The sequence below is a fragment of the Odocoileus virginianus genome, chromosome 11 (assembly GCF_023699985.2).
Source record: "Odocoileus virginianus isolate 20LAN1187 ecotype Illinois chromosome 11, Ovbor_1.2, whole genome shotgun sequence".
In the NCBI taxonomy this organism is placed as follows: Eukaryota; Metazoa; Chordata; class Mammalia; order Artiodactyla; family Cervidae; genus Odocoileus; species Odocoileus virginianus.
In genome coordinates this window covers 41,894,933-41,919,089 of record NC_069684.1, presented here as the reverse complement: position 1 = coordinate 41,919,089, position 24,157 = coordinate 41,894,933, and the positions used below count along the sequence as shown (strand labels likewise).

The window sequence follows — 24,157 nt, the reverse complement described above, 5'->3', positions numbered from 1 at the left end:
TTCACTTTTCACAGAAAGGACAGCTATATTGTTTGGCTCTGTATTTTTTCTATCAGTTTCAGATAAGTACTGTGTAACTTTTTAATAACATATTTATTAAATATGTGAATCAAAGAATGGGTAAAACACATTCAGGTGATGAAGACTTTTCTGCTTCTCTGATTTTCTTCTTGTGTGTTTAGGGTGGTGGTAAGATACACATTTGCCGACTCTAGTCTGGAGTTTGTAATTGGGACAACCGTGATTGTGTATTACATTAATGTCAATAAAGTGATGGATACAGACTTTATTCAGCAAAATATCAAACACTAGGACATAGCATTTAGGGGAATCCTTTTAACTATACATTCAAGGATTGGTCTCTGGGTCCTCTGGGGGAGGGTGACGGTGGAGGGAAGGTCTAGAACCATGTGTACCTTCCTGTCTGGAGCACCAGTCTCCTGCAGCCTCTGGTGCCATCCAGAGGCCTCTCTTGGAGCTTCAAGGAAGTCCAAAAGGCTTCATCAACAGCAAGCACTGAAGACCCAGGAAATCCTATAGAAATTCCCCCAAGTCAGAGACATCTCCTGCCTTCCAACAAAGTAGAGGAGAACCTCCTCCAGTCCACAAATAAAGAGGCATTTTTATTTTTCCAGTCTGGTCTTCTGGTGAGTCATGCTCCGGGCTCTAGCTAATTAGTACCGAAAGTGACAGCCAGGTCAAAGCCCAGAGACCACCTCAGAAAGACTCAGTCCCAGCTTCTGAGCTTGTGTTGAAAGAAGAGGAAATGGAGCAGGAAAGGGTGGTGGGTGGAGAATTGGGGCTTGTGATCCAGTCCTTCTGCTCTGGTGCAGAACTAATCTAAAGGAAATTCCACGTCCTTTATTCACAAGTATTTACAGAAAACTGCAGCAAACACTCAACAGTTATAATCAAGTCTTTTCGGGAAAGCTGATGTTCAAAAATAGGATCCTGTGGCAGTTGGACGAGGTCACCAAGACAAGGACAGGTCTCTGAAAATGACAGCAGAAATTAAAATTATTGTATTTTCCTGAAAAAGATGAAAGAAAGCTCTCATCATATGTACCCTCTAAGGCTTTGTATAATCTTTTTCTAGATTCCAAATATTCTGTCATTTAGGCTATTTAGGAAACTTAACCACTCACTGAGCTTTTGGGGAGAAAGAAGGTATTATCATATATGGTATATATGATAATATAACATTATAATATATGACAATATCGTATTATTTTTTATAATTATATGACAATATCATATGATTTTTGTTTTCCCAGCAGGTTGCATAGGGAACTGGCTCCATAAAGTTTGTAAAATTTTTCTAGTTGTCATGATTTCTGGTGATCAAGCAAGGCCACAGGATCAGTACCATTTAGCAGCCAGTAATGGGAATGTCATACATCCTGAAATAAGTTATGTCTAATTAGAACATTTATATCCTGGAGTAAATGGAAATTCTCCTATGTACTCACTTTCTATAGTCACTCTATTGCTATACCTGTCTCCTACTGCCAACACAGTTTTCTGCATAGTCTGAACTTTAAAACATGCTTAAAGTGTAACTCCTGATTATATAAAGAAAAGGCAAGCTTTATATTTTTCCTTTTCCAACTGTCTATTTCCTTCAAAAATACCTCCATAGGCAACTTACCTTAAGGGCTTGGGTCAAATGCAGCATTTGTAAAAACTCCATATGTTCCTAGGTGGCTAAAGAACAGAAACAAAAAAAGATGAACTTGCCATTTGATGCTTTGTCCTTGGCCCCAGTCCTTCACATCGTTCATCCAGAGACCATGAAATACCACCCACCCCTGAAATTCTCTGATTTTAGAGGGAAAGAAGAGTAAAAATCAAAGAGATTTTCAAGATCCCAATTAATTGTTCTGGGTAATTTTCTTTGCACTTCGTACCCAAGTTATTGTTGATACTTTAGGTACTGAATACCTGCTCTGACCCCTGCTGCAGCCTCTTCCTTGTGAGAGGAAATCCTTTTAAAATTCCACCCTTAATACTTGATCATATGGCAATAGTTTTCAAAGAATGGTAGTACTGCTCCCTATAGCCATTTTTTAAAATTTTCGTAATGAGCAAGACTTACTATTGACATTTAGGCAGGGGCTAAGGATGAACTGAACTGAACTGAACTGAACTGAACTGAAGGATGCTGGATGTTCTAAAATGCCCAAGGCACAAAAGAATTGTCTTATACACTCCATACAACTTTAGAAAAGCTACTCAACATTCCTGGAGGTGAAAAATCTCTGAGCCTAAAACTGAACGGCTTTACATATAAATATTAAGTTTTTTTGTGTGTATCTTTTAAAATGCAATTACCATCTGAATTAAGAGAAGATAATAACAGGTTTTCCAACTCTTTGCTAGAATAGTTTATCATTTTAAAAAATCAGGTTGGTGTTGACAACACTTCTGATACTGTTTGACTCACTAATAGAATATTCCTGTCAGCTGACCTTTATGACTGTTGCCTTCATAGTGATTCTACTTGAATGAAGGTACAAGTATCTGATGGATGACCTCATAGCACCTGCTAGTGTGGTGCCCCAGTTCCAGTGTGCTATTTCTATGTCACTTTCCCTTATATCTTGTATTTCTCCTTTATATTATCATTAGGGCACTTAGCGATTTTTTTAAATATTATGTATTGCTGGGACATATTACTGGTAAATTTTGCTTCAGAATTAGTCTAGGGGACATTGCCAAAGACTATTTCATAAAAGGCATGTCTGTATAGTCATTCTGACATACTCATACAGTGAATTAATAATTCATAGAGTGAATTAAAAAGTCAAACTAGAAAAATTTAACCATAAAACATTTCCATCTTACCTTTGAGGGTTCAAGGGGCTTTTTCCATCATCTGAAATAAGCAAGAAGACACAGAAGATTGGTTTAAAAGAAAAAAAAAATTAGATGAAGGGGAAAGGTCATCAGCGATAGGGATTACTGGGGGAAGTCAGCAGACTGATTTCCAGGCGGGCTTATTTTAAGGGACTTATTGGGAACAATCCCTCCCTGAGAGATGGGACCTGTTTTAGGTTAAATTAAACATTCAGCAATATGTAACTCCAGAGTCCGCTCATCTTTCTTCTCCTCTCTTTCACTAACAACCTGTCCTCCTACCTCTGGTTCCTGACTTCATCCTCTTGGCTACTCTTGATATCATTGAGACCATCGGTTCTCAAAACCCATTTCTTTGGCACTTGAGGCCCTCTATGTTTGCGTTCTGTCCGTGCTCTGTTAATCATTATTTGGTGGTGGTTTAGTCACTAAGTCATATCTGACTCTTGTGACACCATTTACTGCAGCCTGTTAGACTCCTCTGTCCATGGGGTTCTCCAGGCAAGAATACTGGAGTGGGTTGCCATTTCTTTCTCCGAGGGATCTTCCCGACTCAGGAATCCAACCCAGGTCTCCTGCATTGCAGGCAGATTCTTTACCAATTGAGCTTGGGCAAGCTAATTGCATAAACAAACCCAAACCAACATAACAGTGGATGTTTTCCTTCCCTGATCATTTATACTACTGGGGGCCTCCTGTCATAATCCAGACACTGAACTCTGATCGTGGAAACTTTAAACATGGCAACATGTCTGTCAATCATCCCATGGGTAGATAAAAAGGGGATAGCATCTCATGCCTAAATACATTTAGAAAATATTAGGTGAAATGAAAAAGAACAAGTGTATTTATTACAAGGCATGATTGAACTTTCAATGTGATAATGAGGGTGCACTTTGAATTTGCAGGGGAGGGACATAGTATGCAGGCCTTTCCTAGTATTTGAACTTGGAATTCTAGAAAGTTTAAAAGCAAAGTGGGACAGATCAAGGGAGGACATTCCATACCCACAAATGAATTTTTGTATTATATAGATATTGGAGGATGGGTGGTGGCTGATCCCTCTCCATAGTTCAGAGGGTTCCCTGGAAATGTCTCAAAACTAAAGAAAGAATTTGGGGAAGATGCAGGAACAGGATTCCTACATGGCAATGGAGATTAGGATCAGGGTCTTAGGAGCTCTAGCCTCTGCCTTCTGGATTAGGTTAAGCAGGCACAGATGTTGCATGGAGGGACTGGTTGTAAATTTTTGGTCTTTAAGCAGAGTTATTGTTTATCTGTTGTCCTATTTACTCACTCACAGGATGATATATGAAGGAACTTTGGAAAATCAGCCTAATGCGATGGTGGCTTTGTGAAGAGGAGAGAGCATGAGAATAGGGAACAAGGGGTTCTTCCTCTGAGCAGTGAAAAATAGGATTTCAATAGCAGTTGAAATCTCAATTCCAGGAGAGTGCTGGCAGGTGCTTTTAACATAGCCAATTTCTGTCCCTGGATTTGAGCATTCCTGAACCCTCTGATACCCCCAGTTTCATGAAGAAAGATGAGCAGCCTCATTAGCTTATTTGAAGAGGCTTCTTTATGTCAGAAAGAGACAAATACCATATTATATCACTTAAATGTGAAATCTAAAATATCACACAAATGAACTTATCTACAAAACAGACCCACAGACATAGATAGCAGAGTTGTGATTGCCAAGGGGGAAGATGGGAGGAAAAGGGATGAACTGGGAATTTGGGGTTGGTAGCTGCCAACTATTACATATAAATGAATAAACAACGTCCTACTGTGTAGAATAGAGAACTGTATCCATCTCCTGGGATAAGCCATAATGGAAAAGGATATTTTAAAAAGAATGTATGTATGTGTAAAAATGAGTCACTTAGCTGTATAGATTGGCACAACATTGTAAATCAACTGTACTTCAATTTTTAAAAAAGAAGAGGCTTCTCAACTTACAGACAGGCTGAGCATCTCAGGCAGACAAATGAAAGGATGTTTGACCTCTTAAGGGAGGGTTCTCTTTTTATTCCTAGGCTACAGCTATCTTTTAATGAACAATTCAAGAAACACAGTTTCCCTTATAGAAAATCTTCATCCATTTGGATCACTTTCTTGCCTCAATCCTGAATTAGCTCTACAAGTTTTCATGAGCACATACACATCTCTTAGCTTTCATACCAAGTCATTCCTAAAGCAGCAGCTCTTTTACACTTCCAGCTTTGTTTTTCACTTCCTCCATTCGTTTTTTTTTTTTTTTTCCAATTCACGTGCAATAAACTATTGAACATAGCATTTTCCCAGTTATTTTGCCCTTTTAGGCCTTGTCACATGCCATTATCTCTGCTGTAACTCTATTTTGATTTTTTCCTTTGGCAAAATCCATTCCTCTTATTCTTCAAAGTTAAACTTAAAAGAGCCTCTTCTGCCCTATCAATCTGGGTGGGACCCTTCTATTTTGTGTTCCAGGAGTAGTCAGGTAGTGTTTTTGCCCTAATGCACTTGATACACTTCAGTATTAGCATTGATTTAACTTATCCAAGTCACCTACTGAATTATACATTCCTTAATATCAAAGACTATTATTTTGGGTTACACTACCTAATCAGTTGACCAATAAATGGCTATTGTGTGAAAGAATGAATGAATGAAGTATAACTCCTTTCTAGTTAGTTTTGGCAATAACTAAGGTTCCCTAGACCAGAAGCCCCCAAGTGTCAGTATGTACTCTGGCCTCGAAAATCTTAGTAGGTGGAGTTGGGGTGGGGAGGAACTTATGAAAAATTCAGATTTCCAGGCCCATCTCCAGATCTCCATTATATGAGGATCTGTGTTTTCTTTTATTATTTTTTCCCTAAATTTGACTCTGATGGGAGTTGGTTCTCAAGACCACTTAACTTGGCATTGTTTTCTTTTAATGCAAATGTTTTCAGACATGAACTACTGAAGTTGTGGTTTCACTGCCTTACCCCAAATCACATGAAAGAAGAAAATAAGGAGAATACTGTTTCCAATTTACCTTTTTGTCTGCAACGCCTTCTTAGTAGAGCCAGGAGTATCGAACCCGTCACTAAGCCTGTTGTACAAGCTGCTGCTCCACCAACATAAGTCAGGGTTTCCTGGATAGTCAGTGGCCCTGCTGCAAAACAAACACACACACACATGTGAGACATAAGAAGTGTTTTGTGCAGAAGACCATCATTCCCCAAGAAGGGCCCCAACAACGCTAAGGTGTGAGATCAAGTAAGTCCTCCAAGGTCCTGGCAGTGCTTACAACCCAGCACAAAAAACCTGGAAGTCGTAAATCACTCCAACAGAATGGGACACAAGCAGAACTTGATTTTCTTCCTAATGCTTAAGTATCAAACGTAGTTTCCAAGGAGTCAAGGTACGGACTCAATAAATGGAATTAGATAATTAAATGGCAGTTTGGACAAACAAAATACACTGGGTAATTTGAGGGGGAAGGTAATTGTAGATTCATTTTTATGACAAAAAGTAGTTACAACAAGGTACTAGAGGGGGAAAAAAATGGAAGGGGATGAAATAAACCTTACAAGCAGAGCTTGATTAAGGAAGACACATAGTATTTGGGGGAGGTATATGGTAAACAAAGGTATTCTGAGATAATGAATTAGGATTCTTCATTAAATAACCTTCAGTTTAAAACATCTTGAAACTTCAAGATGTATTAGGTTGGCCAAGAAGTTCACTTGGGTATTTCTGTAAGATCTTATGGAAAAACCCAGCTGGACTTGTTGGCCAATCCAATACTACACAAAGATTATAAAGAAATGAGAGGATTCATTTCACAGATTGGAGCTTTGAAAAAGTAGTGATGATTGTTTAAATTTGATTCCCACTGCGCTGTATAAGATTCAGAGATTCTGTTTGATTCATTGTGAAACAATTATTAGACGCAGGGGAAACCCAGTGATAGAAAGTGAGACCACTATTAAGAAACACACAGAGGAGAAAAACTGATTTCATTTTTTTCCATATCAAAGCGACTTCCTAACCTGTATGAGACATATACCTTGGCAGGTTGGCATGGTTGTTGACCACTGACCATTCTCTTGGCATGCTATTCTTTCTGAGCCACTAAGTAATTGACCCTCTGGGCAATGGAAGCTGCAGATTGATCCATAGCTGAAATTTCCCCAAGGGTTGGAGCAGTTCATCACTATTGGCTCAGTAATGGGTAGCTTGGAGCATTTGACAGCTGCAGAAGAAAAAAGAATGTAGGAAAAGCAAACATACAGAATGAACATAAAAGAGATTATGGTTTCATATGAAACATGGCTAAGGTTGCCAGTAGATGTGGTGGAATACAAAAGATCAGAAAGGACATGAGCTATTTTTGGCATTCCCACAAGGTCTTCCAATATCAAACGTACTGAGATATACACTCAAAGAATGATAGCCAAAGAACTAAGGAGGGCACACAGTGGCAATTCAATAAATAAACTTCCAGTGGATTGATCAGTCTTGCCCACAAAAATATTATTTACAGAATTTTGCTTCTCAAAAATACTGTTGTCCTAAATATTATTATTACTACCATGTGCCATGTCAGCACATATTTCTTGAGATAATAATTGTTCAGCATACCTGGCCCCTGAAAGTTTGAAAGAAGTAGAGACCACCATTCTCTTTAAACTGTTTTTCAGGGCATTTCAGTATATTCTCCCAAATTTGTGTATAGAAAACAAAATTTAACTCAACTCAGGAAACTGAATTTAGCAAATGTTGTTGGGCAATACTGACATTTGCAAAGCACTGTGCTGTGCTTCATAGGGAATACAATGATGGAAGAGACACAGTGCTTCATGAATAGGGTATAGGTCTTTAAGAGGTAACATTCACAATTTATCTTTTTAATTGGGTTCCAGTTATGAAATATGGAATGTTTACAAGGCCACATCATCAATAGAATTGTACCTTGTAACTCACAATTCATATAACTGGTTTCACGTTCAGCATATTTATGGCTCTAACACATTTTGTCATTTCCATGTGTTTCTTCCTTTAGGAGTACCAGGGCATTAGCTTGTGATGTAAGGAAGGGGAGACATGATATGCCTGTTGTTCATTACTTCTAATTGGGATTGGCGTGGGTTTCATGGAGGAGCTGACACCTGAAGTGGTCACTGGCGCTGGATAAGATTTCGGCAGCCATGGACAATGCCTAGCATGCTAGAAGATAGTGTCAGAGCTGCCTCCTATGTTTCACCTTACCTCTGCACATGGGAGCTACTGCTGTCCATTGTCTGGAAGGTCTGCATCGGACAGCACTGTCTCCCATGAGTGTGAATCCAGCTTTGCATCCAAAGTGGCAAGTGGTATTCAAACCAAAGTTCCTCAGATGATGCTGACAGGACATTGTTCCCTGCATTGGAGCGATGAGGGGTGGGCATTGCACCACTGGAACAGGAGCTGATGCTGTGTCCACTGCGAAAAAAAAAAGAGTTTCAATTTACAGAGCTCCCAACTAAGAGGAGCACAACAGAGTTAAGACTGACATGCAGTAACTGTCTTCTGGTCCTTTCATAATCAGGGAGGTTCTAGCAATAGCTCCTTAAGGAAGTTAAGGAAAACTACTAAAATCAGGCATGGAAAACCAGGGGCTTCCCTGGTGGCTCAGCGGTAAAGAATCTGCCTGCAATGCAGGAGATATTGGGTTCCATCCCTGGTGCGGGAAGATCCCCTGGAGAACTAAATGGCAACCCACTCTGGTATTCTTGCCTGCAAAATCCCATAAACAGAGGTACCTGGCAGGCTACAATCCATGGGGTCGCAAAAGAGCCAGACATAACCTAGCAACTAAACCATCCACTACCATAGAAAACCAGATGAAACAATTATCTAAAATTGTTCTTGAAGAGATGCTTCTCCTGGCCAGAAGAAGAATTTGGGGAGAGGATGTCAGTGTTACTTATATTAAGAAGAAAACGAAACCAAGAAAAAAAAACACAGAGTAATGGGTGTAGAAATATGAAAACTCAGCAAAATATGCATAGACCAATTGCTTGCCCATTGCTGCTTTATTGGGAGGTGTTAATTGTCTTCAGGCCAAAGGTCAGCATGAAATGTGAGGTGTGGAAAATGCCACTGACTCTGTCACTAACTTGCCACTTGGCAGAGAGATGACAACTGACCTCTCCCCACTTCTGTTCCTTAATTTGAAACATTCGACCAGTGACTCCACCCCTAGTACTCTCCTGGTGATGAAGAAATGGAAACCATTCAATGAACTCAACAAAGCTCTTTGAGAAAAAGAAGCCAAAATTATGAAAGAAAATTTGTGCTTAAAAATCAGTATATCTTTTATTCACAAATATGAAAAAGTCCTGCCACTCCTTATATATTTTTTAAATCCATAGGCCATGTCTCCTGTATCCCAGTAGATAACCCACTTCATGACAGAAGTGAAGGTTTCACAATAATAATAATATAATGTGTACCTGTCATATAGTAAGAGTGTATGTTAAGTATTTGTTATTTTTGTTGAGGAAATTTCTAGAAGAAAGGCTGTCTTGTGAGGATACACTGTTTTACCTTTGCAGACTGGTGGGGGTGCTGTCCATCTCCCAGAAGCTGTGCACTCAACATGGTTAGACCCCTCCAGCTTCAAGCCCTTATTACAGGAGAAGTGGCAGATGGAGCCAACAATGAATTCTCCATGCATGTCAGGACAGTCCAGGCTTCCCTGCTCGGGGGCAGATAGTTCCGGACACTTGATGGCTGAAGAACCAAATCAAGAATGTCACAATCTCCAAATTGATTCAAAACCCTGTTTTGCACCAAATTAATTCATTCACATTTTCAGCAAATACTTATTGCACTCCCACTATCTCCTGTGTTTTGCTAGGTAGCAGACATTTCACAACAAACACAAGTCGTGAAGTGCAGAGGGCAGGGGCAAGGATGGTGGGTCTGCAAAGAGGATATAGGGAGAAATTCCAAAAATGAAGGAGTCAAGGGTTTAAGCAGTCAGACTCAAGAATTCACCATCTCATCCTCTTTTCTCTAAACCTTCTGCTTCAGAGATCTTGTGGCTTCCCTGACTCTCACTATCCTCTTTGTAGAAGGGCAGTCCAGGGTTTCATCTCCATCCTTCCTTCTGCCTGAAATTACTTCCAGTTAGATACCCTGCTGTCTCCACAAATTCAGCACATCTATACCTGCAATGATCATGTTCTGTCCTAAACTACTATTCCTTCCGTTTGGATCCCCAGGCTTTTCTTTTTTTTTTTTCCCATTTATTTTTATTAGTTGGAGGCTAATTACTTTACAATATTGTAGTGGTTTTTGTCATACACTGACATGAATCAGCCATGGATTTACATGTATTCCCCATCCCGATGCCCCCTCCCACCTCCCTCTCCACCCGATTCCTCTGGGTCATCCCAGTGCACCAGGCCCGAGCACTTGTCTCATGCATCCAGCCTTTCATTTTTTAAAAAACCACAGCTTCATAGCACAAGTAAGTGCAAAACCTCCTGGTCAAGCTAAAGTATTCCCCGGGAATTCCCTTAACTGACCTCATGTGTTCTTGCCTCTGGGCCTTGGCTCCCACTGCCCTAAATTTCTTTCAGTTTTCATTAAATAAAATCCCAGCCATCCTCTGGGATCCAATCAAACACAGGCTTTCCAAAGCCTCTGCTGATCACTGCAGCCTGAAGTCTTCTCCTCTGAACACATTGGTGTTTTTTTTGAACTCTCATGCTATCATATCGCATGTCAGCTCTTCCCTCTTCTCCTGGATGGAACGCTCCTAAACCTGAGAATCATAAATCTTTGTGTATCCCACAATCACACTGCAGGATTTCAAGAGGTGGTGCTCAACAACCATATGCCAAGTGTATGAGTAACTAAATTTACTATTTCCTTCAAAAATTATTTTTTATATATTTATTGAAGTTACATATTTATCTTAGGATCATATCTTTCTCTCAGTGACATTCTCTGACACGAGACTATTATTTATCAACAAATATTGGGTTATTGGAGCTTCCCTGGTAACTCAGCTGGTAAAGAATCCGACAGCAATGCAAGATACCCTGGTTTGATTCCTGGGTCGGGAAGATCCCCTGGAGAAGGGACAGACCACCCACTCCAGTATTCTTGGGCTTCCCTGGTGGCTCAACTGGAAAAGAATCCATCTGCAAATGCCAAAGACCTGGGTTCGATCCCTGGGTTGGGAAGATCCCCTGGAGAAGGAAATGGCTACCCACTCCAGTATTCTGACCTGGAGAATTCCATGGACTGTAGAGTCCATGGGGTCACAGAGTTGAACACGACTGAGCAACTTTCACTCACGTTGGGTTATTGCCAAATTAAGTGACTGTCCTTTCTTTAAATCCAAGGGTATCTGAAAGCAATGCCTTAGTCAGATAAGGCTCCTTTTGCTTAGCTGTTTTGCTTTTTTAAAAAAAAAACCTCTCAAAGCCCTGTGCAACGCCTCATGCAAAAGTATTGGTTTTTACATGCTGGCCCACGTGTCTTTGGAGTGGGCTGTTCACTGAAGAACTGTGGATCCTGATTGTGTGAAACCATTCACATAGCCAAAGTAACATACTGAATTTCAGTTTAGAACTATGAAATGTTTGAGTAATTAATGAATCCATGCCTGGCAGATCAATTCTGTTTATCAAACTTTTATTATCTATTGGTATAAGTCATAGATATTAAATCATTTATGAACATTTTCACTAAAATATCTTTTTCAGAATCTCCCAGAAACTACATAATATCGGCTATACTCCAGGCAACAGTGCCTGACACAGAGTAGAGAGGTCTAAGAATATTTGTCGAAAGAATGAGTGTTAGTAAGCACAATTTAATTTGGATGCATTCTGACAAGTGATTTTACATGATGTGAAAAGAAACAAGAGGAGTTTCTGTTTTTAAAAATTGACTTAAGTGACCCCTAGCATACAAAGAGAATTCCACAGCATTAAATCTACTTGGGGGATATGCTTTGGTCTCAGTTCTATGAGTCTTTTTCTGCCAAGGTTATAAACATAGCCTTTTGTATCTAGGAAAGTCTCTGAACCCTCTTCTATAAACACAAACCTTGTTGAATCAAAGGCTGCTAAGAAGGATTTGACTAACTTGCACAAGAAAGCATGTTTTCCGGTCTGAGGGGCAGACTTGATGAGGTACGTGGAAGCCTAGTTCAGATCCGTCAAGTGGTGGGCACTCAGCAATCAGGGGCTGAATTAAATTTGAGGAAGTTGGTGGAGTGAAGGGGCCTAGTGCAGAGGTAGAGGAAGAGATTTTTACCAAGGGGTGACCTCTCTGGGTAACAACAAAAAGTAGTCATATTCTTGAACCTACTCTAAAACTTTATTAAAAACTGACTTATTACAAGAAGAATAGGAAATAGATAAGAGCTGCTTTTATCACCATACTTAATGCTCTATTTTCATGGACTTCAAAGCAATGCTGTCTATTGAAACATTGATGTTTTCTATAATTCATGATGTAGATGAACATGATGGCATGTGAATTCATGAATTAGTGGGTTCACTGGCATGCTATCATCAACTGATAAAATATTGCTTTATATTATTTTAATTTTGATGAATTCTTTGTCTCTGTGTATTATTATTTTTTTTTTTAGCTTGAGTCAAATGTAGTTTTGTCATGAAATTTTTGGAAAGTAAAAGTAGTATACATAATAAATTTCAAAAATTTCATTGAGTTGGTGGTTCTAAACTGAAACTTTGAAAATAAAGACTGGGAATCTTCATGGAGTCAGATAAAAGTTGGAGGAGTGGAGAAATGAAACAGAGATGTGAGCCAGGACAGAGCTTAGAGGGCAGCAGTCTGCTGTATTTTAGATCTTGGATGAGTGAGGGCGTGGCAGAAGGACAGAGCTAGGACTGGGACTCAAAACCAGGACCCTCACCTCCCCATCAAGGTGAGGTTGGTCAGTAGGAGTCAGGTCCAGCAGCTGAACAGGGTCTCCAGAGAGTCAATGACAATGTGATTGAGGGAACAGTCATCGTATCAGGATAGTGGCCCAACAGCCAGGAATGTAGGGGACAGAGCAGCCAGATGGGAGCAACTCAGTACCGCTTATATTCAGGGAAAGGAATTCAGGTCCTCGTGGGTAAAGGCAAGGGAGAAGATTAGGAAATGCAGGTGGAGCTCAAGTCCTAGAGAGCCCAGGAAACTGACATTCTAACAGAAAGGGGAATGTCTGTGGACCCAACTCAAAAAAAATGGAGCCCCACTTTGCACCATGAAACAAGAGGCTCGGTGCACTTGCCACACCACCCCATGTACGTGGTAGCCCTCAATCCCGTCTGATAGAGTCCAGGACTCTGCAGAACACCAGGTGAAAATCAGAGTTCACTGCTGAAAGTTTCAAAATTCATGGACTCAGGCATATGGGAATAGAAGAGGAACTCTGCCTAAATCTAGAGACTAAATTTGGAGAATGAGATAGAAACACAGGTCCAAAAGCCAGAGCTAACTATCAGGTTCAGACCAGGTTGGCAATTCCAAAGTCCATAGCTCACAAAAGCTGCTGCCCATGGTCTAGTTTAGTTTTAGGCACTGGGCAGGGCCAGGCCTGAAATGTCAGCTCATGTGGAGAAAAGGAGGTGGAAGAGACTCAGGAGGAATGGGGGCTTCAGAGATTACAGATTTAACAACCATGCTGATTGCAATGTATGATTTAAAACTTTCATGAGAAAAACAAAAACAAAAAAACTTCAGTGAGGTATTTCTTATATCTCAGTTTGTTTGTTTTTTTTTAGACTTAGAATGTGGAATACAGAACTCATGATAAATGCCCATGGAATAAACAAATGAGTGACTGAGAAACCTGTGATGAAGCACAAGCCCTAAAGATATCAGCTATCAAAGTCCTAGATTCCCTGGATGGCTTGTAGTGTATTTTTTTTTTTTTTGACAATAGATGATAGCATTTTGGACTTCTCAGGTGGTACAGTGGTAAAGAATCTGCCTGCCAATGCAGGAGACGCAAGATACATGTATTAGATCCCTGGGTTGGGAAGATCTCTTGGAGGAGAATATGGCAACCCACTCCAGTATTCTTGCCTGGAAAATTCCATGGACAGAGACCCATGGACAAACGAGACGAGCAGGCTACAGTCCATGGAGTCATAAAGAATCGGACAAGACAGCACACATGCATGCACAGTAGCATTTTATGTACTTTAGCCTACAGAATCCTTGTCCAGGGAAAGAGCCTCAGAGGTGTCCTTGTCCACTCCTCTCCTTTTGGAATCGAGAATATCAGGGTGTGACATGATCTATGTGACTCCATAACTTCAGGGAAGAGCAATACAAGTCTTTGTATATTAATCTAGTGCTCATTCCACAAGAAGGAATAAGAAAAAAGAAGTATTTAGCTCTTTTCACTAATAGATTTCTAAAAACATATTCACTCATTTGATCACTCATCTAAAGTTCATTTTAGAACAACTGCTACTGTAGTCGCCGCGGCAATTAGACAAGAACAGTGGAATTTACGAATGACTATCACTGCAGATGGTGACTACAGCCATGAAATTAAAAGACACTTGCTCCTTGGAAGAAAAATTATGACCAACCTAGACAGCACATTAAAAAGCATAGACATTACTTTGCCAACAAAGGTCCGTCTGGCCAAAGTTATGGTTTTTCCAGTAGGCATGTATAGTTGTGACCATAAAGAAGGCTAAGTGCCAGAGAATTGATGCTTTTGAATTGTGGTGTTGAAGACTCTTGAGAGTTCCTTGGACTGCAAGGAGATCCAACCTGTTAATCCTAAAGGAAATCAGTCCTGAATATTCATTGGAAGGACTGATGTTGAAGCTGAAATTCCAATACTTTGGCCACCTGATGCGAAGAACTGACTCAGTGGAAAAGACCCTGATGCTGGGAAAGATTGAAGGCAGGAGGAGAAGGGGATGGCAGAGGATGGTGGTTGGATGGCATCACTGATGCGATGGACATGAGTTTGAGTAGGCTCTGAGAGTTGGTGATGGACAGGGGAGCCTGGCGTGCTGCAGTCTATGGGGTCGCAAAGAGGACGCGACTGAGCGACTGAACTGAACTGAACTGAGCTGACCCGAGATTTAGAAACTGGCCACTGGGTGGCAGTGTAGTGTAGTGGTAAAAGCTCTAGTCCTGTAATCAGGCTAGACCTGGGTTTGAATCCTAACTGCCCTTTGTAGCTAAGATGTAGCACACACATCTTTGCCAGTTATTTATCTTCTCAAAGCCTCCATTTCTTCATCTTTAAAACAGGGATAATGATAACCATGTTAAGGATTTTGTGTATTGAATGCAAAAATGCAGATGTAATAGCTAGTACTTACTCAAACAATAAAAATTAGCTATTATTGCTGGTTTTATTATTCCTGACTGTAGTACATGGAACAGTAGAACCAAAGAATAAAAAAAGGTGACTTTTTTCCTTTAAGAATATTACTTTTATTCTGGGTTTCATATGTTACAGGTAAAAAAATACTGTATAATTGCTTATTCCTGCAACTTAAGTTGTGTAATGACTGTTTTATTTTAAATTAATTTACTTTTAATTGGAGGATAATTGTTTTACAATGTTGTGTTGGTTTCTGCCACACAACATGAATCAGCCATAGGTATACATATGACCCCTCTCTCTTGAGCCTCCCTCCCATCTACCACCCCATCCTAGCCCTCTAGGTTGTCACAGGGTAAAATGATGACATTTGAAAGTAAACATGAGCTATAAATGAATCCATTTGCAAACTTCTACTTCTACCTTAGAGCACATTATCTGTGGTAGCTCAGATGGTAAAGAATCTGTCTGCAATGCAGAAGACCTGGGTTCAAGCCCTTGGTTGGGAAGATCCCCTGGAAAAGGGAACAGCTGCCCACTCTAGTATTCTTGACTGGAGAATCCCCGTAGACAGAGGAGCCTGGCAGACTATAGTCCATGCGGTCACAAAGGGTCAGACGCGACTGAGCGATTAACACTTTCACTTTCATATACCAGATATGTGTCAGCCAGATGTTTCAGGGGAATCACAGACAGATAAGATCTGCCCATTGCCTTTGAGGATCCACTAATTCATTGTCAAAAAGGCTTGAGCTTGAATAAATTTAACTGGTAAATGAGAAGATTCAGTTCAACAGATACTTGTCACATGCCTACATTTGTTTCTGTCTAGCTGTTGCAGGGCATTGCAAAGGTGAAGATGGTGCAGTTCCTGCCTTCAGGGAGCTTGTAATCCACATGGAACTGGAGCAAGGAGAGGCTAGACACAAATCCGTAGACTGTGAGAGCCTCGAGGGGCTGGGATGGAATCACTGCCCCCCCCCCCAGGGAAGCTCAGTGTCTGGGACTTAGCAATGCTCAGTGAAGGAGAATGTGGGGATGAATAAGAGTGTAGTAAGAAAATTCTTTATAATGAAGTAAAAGTCCCAGTGACATAGCTGAGCTTCAGCATTAATAGTAGGAATTTCCATAAATTACCTAATCTCTGAGCCTCTATTTTCTCATCCATAAAATGATGATAATATTGCCTGTCCTCATTATTTCAGGATTGTGATAAACATCAAATGTCACAATGACACTGAAATACATTATGGAACTATGAAATGATTAAAGCTATTGTTACAAGAATATTTGGCGGGAGGGGGGAAACTTTTGGTCTAGATTGTTATGCCTTGAAGAGAAGGCTTCCTTTAGCTTGAGGTTTACATGAATTCCTGATGATGATGCTCCATTCTATACTGTTACCTGAGAAGCCATAAGAAAGGATAAACCCATCGTCCTACCTTCACACGTGGGTGGGGAACCCGTCCAGTGTCCAGATGAAGTACAGTCCAGTCTTTCTGGTCCGGATAAAGAGAATCCCTCATGACATGTGAACCAGCATGTGGACTTATAACTGGAACCTCCAAGAGGTTGGACACAAGTCTTTTCTCCGTTCTGAGGGTTTGGCAGAGGTGCGCAGGTAACAGCTAGCGTGGGCACGGCCAAGGAGGAGAGAGAAGGTTGTTTTAGAACACAGCCACTTAAATCAGCGTGTGTGTGTTTGTGTGTGTCCTTAGTAGACCAGTGCAGTATTGGGTTAGAACGATTGTTTAAATTTCATGGGACTAGTCACCAGTTAGACGTCCTGAATGTGTGAAACGGCAGCTGACAGTGGGTTGGTATCCTGAAATGCTTACCCCTAAAGAGCTTTAGAAGAGCTTTAGAGGTGATTTAAAAGAATGCTGGCACTTTTTTGGGTAAGATGGTGATGGTGATGCAGCTCATGTTAGTTACCCCTGGACGGGAGTGGGAGTGACTGCTCCCTTGACACTTTCTCCAGAGGTAGACCCAATAACCTTGCCAGAAAATAATGACAAGTGACTGGAAATAGGGAAATGGAGTAAAATACTTTCTCCCCTTCCAAAAGTTCCTTCCCCCAACCAAGTGATGAACTCTGGGTCCAAAACCTGCCTCTGTTACTCACTAGCATTGAAATTTCTGGACAATAAATATACTGAACCTCAGTTGCTTCATCTATGAAGTGGGAAAAATAACAATCTTTGCTTTGCAGAGAACCTCAAATTTATTATTATATAAAATAATAAGTTAACAAAATCATTGGCAAAAATTAAAAAATCATGGCACAAAGTAGGCAAATTATGTAACTGGCCATCTGCAAATGCTCTTTCCACCAGTCTTATCCTACAGTGACCAGCAGCAAATGACTCTACCTGTCTACTTACAAAAAATGGTCAATAAGATATCACAGTTCTTTGCCACAGTTTATCCATGTGGAGTTTGTGGTGCTAAAGGATCTGATTTGGTTGGAGATCATGCTCTGTGACTTTTGGCCAGTCTCTGAACTTCCATATGTTTATTCACCTTTAAAATGTGGATACTAGCATTACATAGTTCTCAGGATTTTTATAAGGCTCAAAAGTGAAAACACTGTGTATGCAAATGTTAATGGCTGCCAAGATATCTCTCAGCCAATTAATGAAATAAAACTCAATTAAACACACTGGCCTTTTAAAAAAAAATGAATACATGGTTTAGGGTGTTTCTTCTTCACTGTTTGACCTGATTGGGTCGTGTGTGGCTTCAGACCAGAGACAGTGGGAGTGTGGATGAACCAGGGCTGTCTTTCAGCCACAGATTTGAACTGCTTGAGGCTTTGTGAGCATTTTCTGTACCTGTCTCTTCCCTTCCTCCCTTCTCTCCAGCTACATCCCCCATCTCATCCATTTGTCCAAAGACCTGGTATTTTCCACCACTTGAAAAGTCTTTCTGTATTCAGTGTGGGGGTGAGGAGAGGGGAGAGGAGACAAGTCAAGAAGCCTATGAACTGTAAGGACAAACGGGGCGGGGGGCAGTGTGGTGCCATGAGTCGGTTTGCAGCTTTTTTGTGACTTTGCCTTCTGATAGCTGGGGTAGGAAGGTGGGTGTGGGGGTGTGGCTTTGGAAAAGGAAACTGATAACACATTTTGGGGCACGTTACAACAGCTAGTAGGTTGCAAGCCTCATGGTACCTTCCTGCCCAGACCACATTTGGGTATTTCACATGATGCTCGCTCAGCAGCAAGAGGAGAAAGTTCAGTCAGAGTAAACAAAGAACTAAAAGCGGAAGGGAACTAGAAGGTCACAGGAAGCCGTGATGAGTGTCAGCCTCCCTCCTGTGAAACACCCACAGGCAGGCCAGTATGGGGCAATGAGCTGTAATCTGTGCCCTGCACAGCCCAAGGCTGTCCGGAAAGGTGCTGTGCCCTGGAACGCCCTCAGGGACTCCCAAGTTCTTCCCCACAGTCACCGGGACTTCGTAGTGCATCCAGGCTTCAGCGTAGCCAGGGTGAGAGCTGAGGGCCCAAGGTCACAAGCCTCAGCCTGGTCTCTGCAGACCCAGCTCAGAAGGTGGGCTCAGCCCTAGCCCTCAGGGCTTGCCAGGCTCTCTTGTGTCTGGGGATAAAGGCATGCAGTTCTGTTGAGTTGGTCAGCCCCTTTGTTCATTCATTTGTTCACTGTGTTGACCTGACTTAATAGTAGTGGGCGTGTGTGTGTACTTGTGTGTGCTTATGTGTGACCTGAATAGCAAGTGGTTTCCTGTTCATTAAAAACATGTATCTGTCTGCTTTTACTCATGCTGAAAGTGGGCACAAAGTGAAAAGTGAAGGCAAACAATGCAGAATTGTCTAGTATTTTACCTATCTAATTTTATTATTAAACTTATATATGCCTCATGAAAATACTAATTGTGTTGAGGGTAAAGTGGAAAAACATTGGAGGAATTTATACAATAATGGAAAAACATAACCAGTGTCTATTTAAGGGTGGGGTACTTTGGGGACAGTATGTAAGAGGATTTTTTTGTTTATTTATTTTTCTAGAGCTTTTATAAATATAAATGTTATCTTTTAAATGTAGGGTTTTCCATAAATATAAGTAAATAATTGGGTAGAAAAAGGAATGGGGAGTATAAAAAGTATATATCTGTCTTTCAATTTCCAAACCCAGATGATCAGAACCAGTTCTATTTCATTCAATAACTGGCTTTATTTTATATCAAGTGAAATGCAGATATATATGATTATACTGAATAGGTACTTTTTTTTTCTTCTGAGAATCCTGTGATTTTGCATGTATAGATTAGTTTCTTTCTGTTTTCATCACTCTTTACTTTACTCTAAGTGGGTTTCTCCAATCTTATTTGCAACCAGGTACCTGTAAATGCTGCCCCTCCCATTCTCCTATTAAACCCATGCGTTACCTGCCATCCCACCACTATATGCTATGTTTCCTAGGACTAAAGTGCCAGATTAGTCTTGGAACAACATCCTGGGACTATCTTTTCCCCTGGCCTTGTTTCCAGAGGCTATCTTTAGCCAAGTGAGAACAGTGAACCTAGTCCATGATAGGGGCCTTCAGATCCTGGTAAAGGCCCCAGGGCAGAGCTGGCAGCAGCCTTTCCTGCTGTCAGATATCCCATCGCTTGTGGTGTCTGCCAGCCCATCAAGGCCTCTGCACTTGGGATCCCCATGTGACCCGATAATAAGGGCTTCCTGATGATAGTGTTTATTCATTTTCCAGTCCATTTCAAGTTTCTGTCCCCTAGACAGTTACCACCTTTTAAATACAGCTTTTTAAAATAAGCCGACAATTTGTTTCTAAGACACTGGAAAGAGTTCATCCTACCTTGGCATTCTGGAAAAGGAGCATCCCAGTTCCCCGTATCCAGGCACTGCAGCACACTTGCTCCCACCAGGAATGATCCTTCATCGCAGGTAAAGCTACAGGTCGACTGGTACCTGAAGTCACCAAAGGGATGTGAGCAGTTCACCCGGACCTTGTTTGAGGTCGGAAGATTCTGGCACTGCAATGCTAAGAAGGGAGGAAGTAGGGAGTGAGGAAGGAGTAATACACAAGTAATATACAAGTACTCATTGATTCCCACCCCTTAACTCTTTCTAATGCCAACAAGAGGGATCTTTGAATTGGGCATGTTTAACCAGGAAGATGAGAAAAGTATCATATAGTCACAATGCCAGTTGAATGACTTTATGAGGAAATGCCGAGTCATTGTTAAGCATTTGATAATATGCATCCATAGTTTTAAAAATATCGTAATTTTGGACCCAAGAATTGATGCTAAGTATGTAACAAGGTGCATATCAAAAATCAATTTGGAGAAATTTTATCATATCATTTGTGAGAGCAAAATACTAAAAACAAACATAAATACCACTAAGTTTTTATCATTTATCATAAGTGAAAGTCACTCAGTCATGTCCGACTCTTCGTGACCCCATGAACTATACAGTCCATGGAATTCTCCAGGCCAGAATACTGGAGTGGCTAGCCTTTCCATTCTCCAGTGGATTTTCCCAACTCAGGGACCAAACCCAGGTCTCCCGCGTTGCAGGTGGATTCTTGACCAGCTAAGTCACCAGAGAAACCCTTTTTTTTTAATCATATGTGAGAGCAAAATATTGAAAACAAACATAAATGCCACTAATTAGAGGCTGAAAATTAACTATGGTGGAGCCATGAAAAGAATATGATCTGTTGCACCTTGAAAAGATATGAGAGGTGTCTCAATGTACAATGTTAGGTGAAAAAGCAGAAAAAAAATTGTATGTATACTATGATCTCAATCATATGACGTAGATGGCTTTAAATGGAGAGAACACCTATATCTTATATATGTCTTTTCTCATCTTTAAAATGGGAGCAATGATTTTAACTACCTCATGGAGTTAGACTAAAATGCTCAATAATATATATATTGCTACTATTCCTGATCATAGTAGTAGCAGCAGCAGTGGTATCAGTAGTAGTCATAGTCTTAGAATCATTATAGCTACGCATCAGGTGCTGACCTAGCCTGTCAGAGTGGAGAGCGCTAGGAAGGCCTATCAAGGGAGTTACTGAAACTTGTATCTGGCTGCCGGTTTTCTATTATCTGCCTGCAGACAAGAAGGGCCCGGCAAGAACTTTTAAGTATGTCGCAGTGCTGTCTGCGTCTTTGTCTCTCGGACAATAGACCCCATTCCCCTCCCTAAGCCTCACCATCATGGTGCATAGTGATCTACCCCTCTGCTGCCTCACTTTTATTTTTTTTCTTCCATTTTTTACCTGTAGTAAAATACACATTGCCTAAAACCTATCTTTTACCAGTGAACCATTTCTAAGTGTACAGTCCAGTGGGATTAAGTATATTCATAGTTTTGTGCAACCATCAACACCATCCATCTCCAAAACATTCTTCATCTCCAACTGAAACTCTGTATCATTAAAAGTAACTTCCTACACCCACTCCCTTCAGTCCCCAGAAACAACTATTTTAATACTTTTTGTCTCAGTGATTTTGACTACTCTAAGTACTCATATGTGGAATCCCTGAGTACTTGTCTTTTGGTGACTGGCTTACTACCCTCAGCATAATGTCCTTGAGTTCATCCATGTTGTAGCATATGTCAGAAAAGTGAAAGTGTTAGTTGCTCAGTCATGTCCAACTCTTTGTGACCCCATGGACTGTAGCTGGCCAGGCTCCTCTGTCCATGGGATTCTCCAGGCAAGAATACTGGAGTGGGTTGCCATTCCCATCTCCAGGGGATCCCTACTCAGGGATCCCTACCCAGGGATCGAACCTGAGTCTCCTGCATTGCAGGCAGATTCTCTACCGTCTAAATAAAAAAATTAACTACCAGGGAAGCCAGAATCTCCTTCTGTTTCAAGGCTGAATAATATTCCATTGTATGGATATATCACATTTTTCCTTATCCGTTCATCTGTGTGGGACACTTGGGTTGCTTCCATATTTTAACTATTATGAATAGTGCTGCTATCAACATGGGTGTATACATCTCTCTACAAGACCCTGCTTTCAAACCACGGCCTCATTTTAAAATCAGGGTATACTTCAACCCAGGGGATTCATGTAAATTGCTTGGGATCTCACATAAGATACTATTAATAGTATTTCACTTCTGGGACATAAATTCTGTGTAGGGTACCCCTTGTAAAAGAAAATAATCCTAGTGACTTCCCTATTTTGTTCTTCAAGAGCAAAATATTGAGAACAGGAACTATTTTAAGGAGATGCTTTTGTAAAATCAGATCAGAGACATATGATTTACACAGTAATGTTATTATCATTATTTTACCTCCATTTGTGAAGCTCATGCAGTTTTAAGCCATCATTTACACACTTTAACCCACAAGCATTAGTGAGGTGGATAGGTAAGGCAAATAACAGTACCTTTACTTTGCAGGTGACACTAAGTTTCAGAGAGACCAAGAGCTTGTTGCCAGGACATGACAGAACTGGACTGCTGCTGCTGCTAAGTCACTTCAGTCCTGTCCGACTCTGTGCGACCCCATAGATGGCAGCCCACCAGGCTCCCCCATCCCTGGGATTCTCCAGGCAAGAACACTGGAGTGGGTTGCCATTTCCTTCTCCAATGCATGAAAGTGAAAACTGAAAGTGAAGTCGCTCAGTCATGTCCGACTCTTCGCCACCCCATGGACTGCAGCCCACCAGGCTCCTCCGTCCATGGGATTTTCTAGGCAAGAGTACTGGAGTGGTTTCCATTGCCTTCTCCGAGAACTGGACTAAGTTTTGTCATTACTCTTGCACTGTACCATGCTGTTCCTCATGTATCATTCCTCTGTCCCAACCCCCTCTCCTTCATGCTAACTCGCCACATCTGTGTCAGTCAATACAGCTCTCACCTTACATTTCAGGATGCTGTAATGAGCATGTCCCTTAAGACTGCCTTCACTCACTACTTCATCCTAAGTGCCCAGCACAAAGGGTCTGGCACAGGATAGATTCTCAGTGAACATTTGAGCAATAACTGAATGACAGAACTAAATGTGGACACTTATGCCTTTAATAAGCCAAAAGGCACGGAAGCAACATTATGATGTCACAGTATACCTTGACAGACTGGGGCTGGCGCTGTCCACTGTCCCGAATCAGCACATCGAACTGTATCAGCTCCTCTCAGCGTGAAACCCTCAGCACAATGAAAGCTACAGTTGGTGTTGTATTGGAATGCTCTCGAAGATGGGGAGCAAGTCATGCTTCCATGGACAGGACTCTCCAGGGGGCTCACAGGCAATGGCTAAATGGAAAAAGTGATTGTCAGAAACTGGGTGGTAGAAGGGCTCGATTCTTTTGCAGAAGAGCCCCTCAAGAGATCATGCATCTTTTTTACTCACAGTATATTCAGAACCCCAAGTCCTCCTTTTTCCAAACGAGGAGTCTTCCTGGAGCGCATTCCCCTTCCCCTCTTTGCCTGGATTGCTCACCTGCCTTTCAAGTCTCAGCTTACACTGCACTTTCCTTAAGAAACCTTCCCTGCCCATCCCAGCTCTGGGGAGAACCCCTTCCAGCATGCTCCTACAATCCCTCTGCTTGAGCTGTTCATGCCCTGTTATAACTCTGCCCCTTAGACCGCAGTCTCCTTGCGGCTGATGCCAGTCATCCAGAGTTGTATGCCAGAGCCTGGCATGTTTGGGACATTGAAGGTGCTCTTTAAATATTCATTGAAAATATTTGTGAAAATTGGATCTGTAAGGAGGAGATCTGAACTTCTAAGGAAAAGGCTAGAACAACATAGCTTATTGTTGACACTCTAATACCCAGCCCAATAAAAGGATTCTAAATGAGCCTTGTTTCTGGAACACAGGATGTCATCCTAAACAGACGTCGGTTGCCAAGTGAGTGTGCAGCCCAAGGTCAGTTCCTGAGCATAATTAAGCCCCGAGGGACCTCAGTTCTGATAAAGGCTGATTTCCTCATGCTCTTCCTTG

At 41.2% G+C, this 24,157-nt stretch overlaps 1 protein-coding gene across 1 annotated transcript in view; it reads right to left on the bottom strand.

Moving 5' to 3' along the window:
* Nucleotides 1-271: 271 nt before the first annotated feature.
* The window catches only part of SELP (selectin P), a 46,364-nt gene continuing 22,478 nt past the window's right edge, over nucleotides 272-24,157 (bottom strand). Inside the window, 11 exon segments of the mRNA XM_070474339.1 lie at nucleotides 272-992; nucleotides 1,649-1,704; nucleotides 2,845-2,875; nucleotides 5,879-5,998; nucleotides 6,896-7,081; nucleotides 8,098-8,310; nucleotides 9,418-9,603; nucleotides 16,648-16,833; nucleotides 20,033-20,218; nucleotides 23,280-23,451; nucleotides 23,453-23,466. Of these exon segments, the coding sequence (XP_070330440.1) occupies nucleotides 1,650-1,704; nucleotides 2,845-2,875; nucleotides 5,879-5,998; nucleotides 6,896-7,081; nucleotides 8,098-8,310; nucleotides 9,418-9,603; nucleotides 16,648-16,833; nucleotides 20,033-20,218; nucleotides 23,280-23,451; nucleotides 23,453-23,466 (1,349 nt within the window). The 3' untranslated portion in view covers nucleotides 272-992; nucleotide 1,649.